Source organism: Perca fluviatilis, chromosome 5 (assembly GCF_010015445.1).
Source record: "Perca fluviatilis chromosome 5, GENO_Pfluv_1.0, whole genome shotgun sequence".
NCBI classification, from domain to species: Eukaryota; Metazoa; Chordata; class Actinopteri; order Perciformes; family Percidae; genus Perca; species Perca fluviatilis.
The window spans coordinates 26,792,857-26,795,636 of NC_053116.1; the positions used below are offsets into that span (position 1 = coordinate 26,792,857).

The window sequence follows — 2,780 nt, forward strand, 5'->3', positions numbered from 1 at the left end:
CATCATGTCCAAAGATCTGTTGAATCAATTAAAAAACAACTTTGAAATGTTTACATTCCTAACATACTTTTTTTTGGGGGCTTTTTCGCCTTTAATGGACAGGTGAGAAAGGGGAGAGAGGGGGAAGACATGCAGGAAATCATCACAGGTGGGAGTCGAACCCTGGACCTCTGCGTCAAGGCATAAACCTCTAAATATATGTGCCCCTTCCCCATCTGCTGATCCAACCTGGCCACCCTAACTTATACTTTTAAGGCCACTTGTTATATTATATCCCTAATCTCACTTTGTGATACAGGCTTCAGAAATAGAAGGTACAAGATATCAAAGGGTTTATCAATTTAACAAAAAAACAAAAAAAAAAGTCCTTACCTTCCTCATCCTCCTCCACCCATCGGTGGAGCGCTGGGACCTGCACCGTGGTTTACTCTTCCCATCCGTCGTCTGCCACCAGGGGGACCTGGAGGACTGAAAAGGCAAGCAACAGAAGAGGGAACTATGTTATAAAATTAGGCTAGAAGCCTCAAAAAGGTCATAATAAGTCTCTATTATTGTTTTCATCATTTTCTACTATATCAGATATTTAACTGGAGTACAACAGATTGGCAACATAAATGAAAAACACTCCTGAAATACACTTAACTCACTATGCTGCAATTCATTTACAACTTATGTAGTGGGCAATAACATAAAACTAGATTTAAACTCTGCAGCTCTAAGATCCTTGGATTAGGAACCATTTTTAATAAGATTTTAGTAACCAGTGGATTTCATACATGGACCCAAAAGGACAGAAAAAAGATGGTTACACATTATAAACCAATGTGTACCAAATAAAATTCTGAACTAGTTCCTGCAAATGACAAGTACAGGCTACCACACAGACTACACTACCATCATCAGATCAGGGTACCTTCAATGTTTAGGGTAGAGGGACATGTAGGGCGTGTCCCCCAGTGTGTGTGTGTGTGTGTGTGTTTGACAGTACAGTGCTCCCCAGGGACCTACCCTCTGCCATCAGTAAAGCGTGACGAACCATAGTTTCCATCCTTTGTCAAGTCGGGGTGAATAATTGATTTAAAACTGGTAGAGGACAAAGAAAGATCAGAGTCATGTGGTGATACAAAAACATTGTCTTTAATTCTTTGGTTTATGACAAAATACCTGAAAAACACATGACATTAAGAACCGCCTCAGTATCAACCCTATTAGCAAATGTTAGCATGCGAATGCCCTAAATTAAGATGGTGAACATTACACCTGCTAAACATCAACATGTTAGCAATGTCATTGTGAGGTTGCTGACATTAACGTTTAGCTCAAAGCACTGCTGTGTAGTACAGCCACACAGAAACACCAGCCCATAAGACTCTAGTATTGTAATTATCTCACTATTTCACCACTTTGTATGTGTTTTACTAGCAACACGGTAATAATATAGCACTTACAACAGGCCGATGAATTCCACTGCCCCCCAGAAGAGATCGACTAGTAAGGACAGTCGCCATGGTGACTGGGACCTGCTGTCCAGGACCTGACCTGAAAGAGACCGGGAGAGGTGGATGAGACAGCAGGGATCAAGTGATGGAAGACTGACAGAATAGACTGTGAGGTTATTCACACTGAAAACCATGTGTGTCTGTACACATTCCTCCTCAGAGTAAACTGACTAACAGCTAACCAGAGCGAGACACAACACAGCAGGTCCCAGGTTTGTTACTTCGCCTGTTGATCAACATAGCACACTCAATAAACTAACGGCTTTTAACACCGGTATGATGTGATGTGCTGAGCAATAGAGGAAACACTAACAGAAACCCCCTTGTAGAAGACTCACTGGTTTAATTCAGCTTTTATTTCTGCTACGCGGGGGTTAAGCTTGCTATCAAGCTAGCTGTTAGTTAGCTAGCTAGCTAAATGTAGCCTACGCTCTGCTACAACTACACATCATATTATTAATAGCAAGTGGTGTGTTTTAACGGAAAATGTTTGGCAGACAAAACTATATATTCCCTCTGAAGATGAGAAAACGGTTGAGAACACAGGACAAACCACTCACCGTTGGACACGTACACCATCTTTGTGAAAGTAACGTCAACAGCCAAAGATTCACAGCTGTGTTTACAACTTGCGCACTTCCGTGTCGGTTGTGTCCGTTGTGTCGTTCTTCTTCTTCTTCTTCTTCTTCTTCTTCGTGGTTTATTGGCGGTTGGCAAAACAACATTACCGCCACCAACTGGACATGTATGGGAACGAGAGATAAATTCAGAAACAAAATAAGGGTCTTTCCCTGGTAGTATTATTGCTTGTTCAGGCACTCACGGTTTTAACACTACGGCTAGTGACTTCTCTGTCGTGTGTTCCAACATTTATAGCATACACGATCTTTCCCAAAAGTGGTTTGACAAGCACTAATAATTGCTCTTCTCAGCTCCAAGGTACTGAAAGGCCAGTCTAATGGATCTCCTGACACTTCTGCTTTCTCCGCTCTGCTGGGGTTCTTCATTAGGGTTTTGTTTCTGCACTTTCTGATGGCCTCCGCTGAAAGATTATCTATTATTATCTTAACTATGAATTTTCCTAAATGTTTGAGCTAGAAGCTCAACCTTTTCTAAGTTGTTGACAGCTATTTTGTCCCCACTGTTCAATAGTGGAATGTAATAATTCTGTTGCATTGTCGTATGTACGTCAGCGATTTTTCTATAATAAAAACATATTTCACTCACATTTCTATTATAATTTATAATATACAAAATTCCATTAAAATAAAATTATGTAGT

The 2,780-nt window shown here is 40.7% G+C and overlaps 1 protein-coding gene across 1 annotated transcript; it reads right to left on the minus strand.

Moving 5' to 3' along the window:
* Window positions 1–377: 377 nt before the first annotated feature.
* Window positions 378–2,234, minus strand: selenok (selenoprotein K). The gene is given in 5 exon segments (XM_039801738.1): window positions 378–468; window positions 1,009–1,083; window positions 1,449–1,539; window positions 2,060–2,128; window positions 2,131–2,234. Coding segments are annotated over 5 exon segments (420 nt in total). The 5' UTR covers window positions 2,225–2,234.
* Window positions 2,235–2,780: the final 546 nt, after the last annotated feature.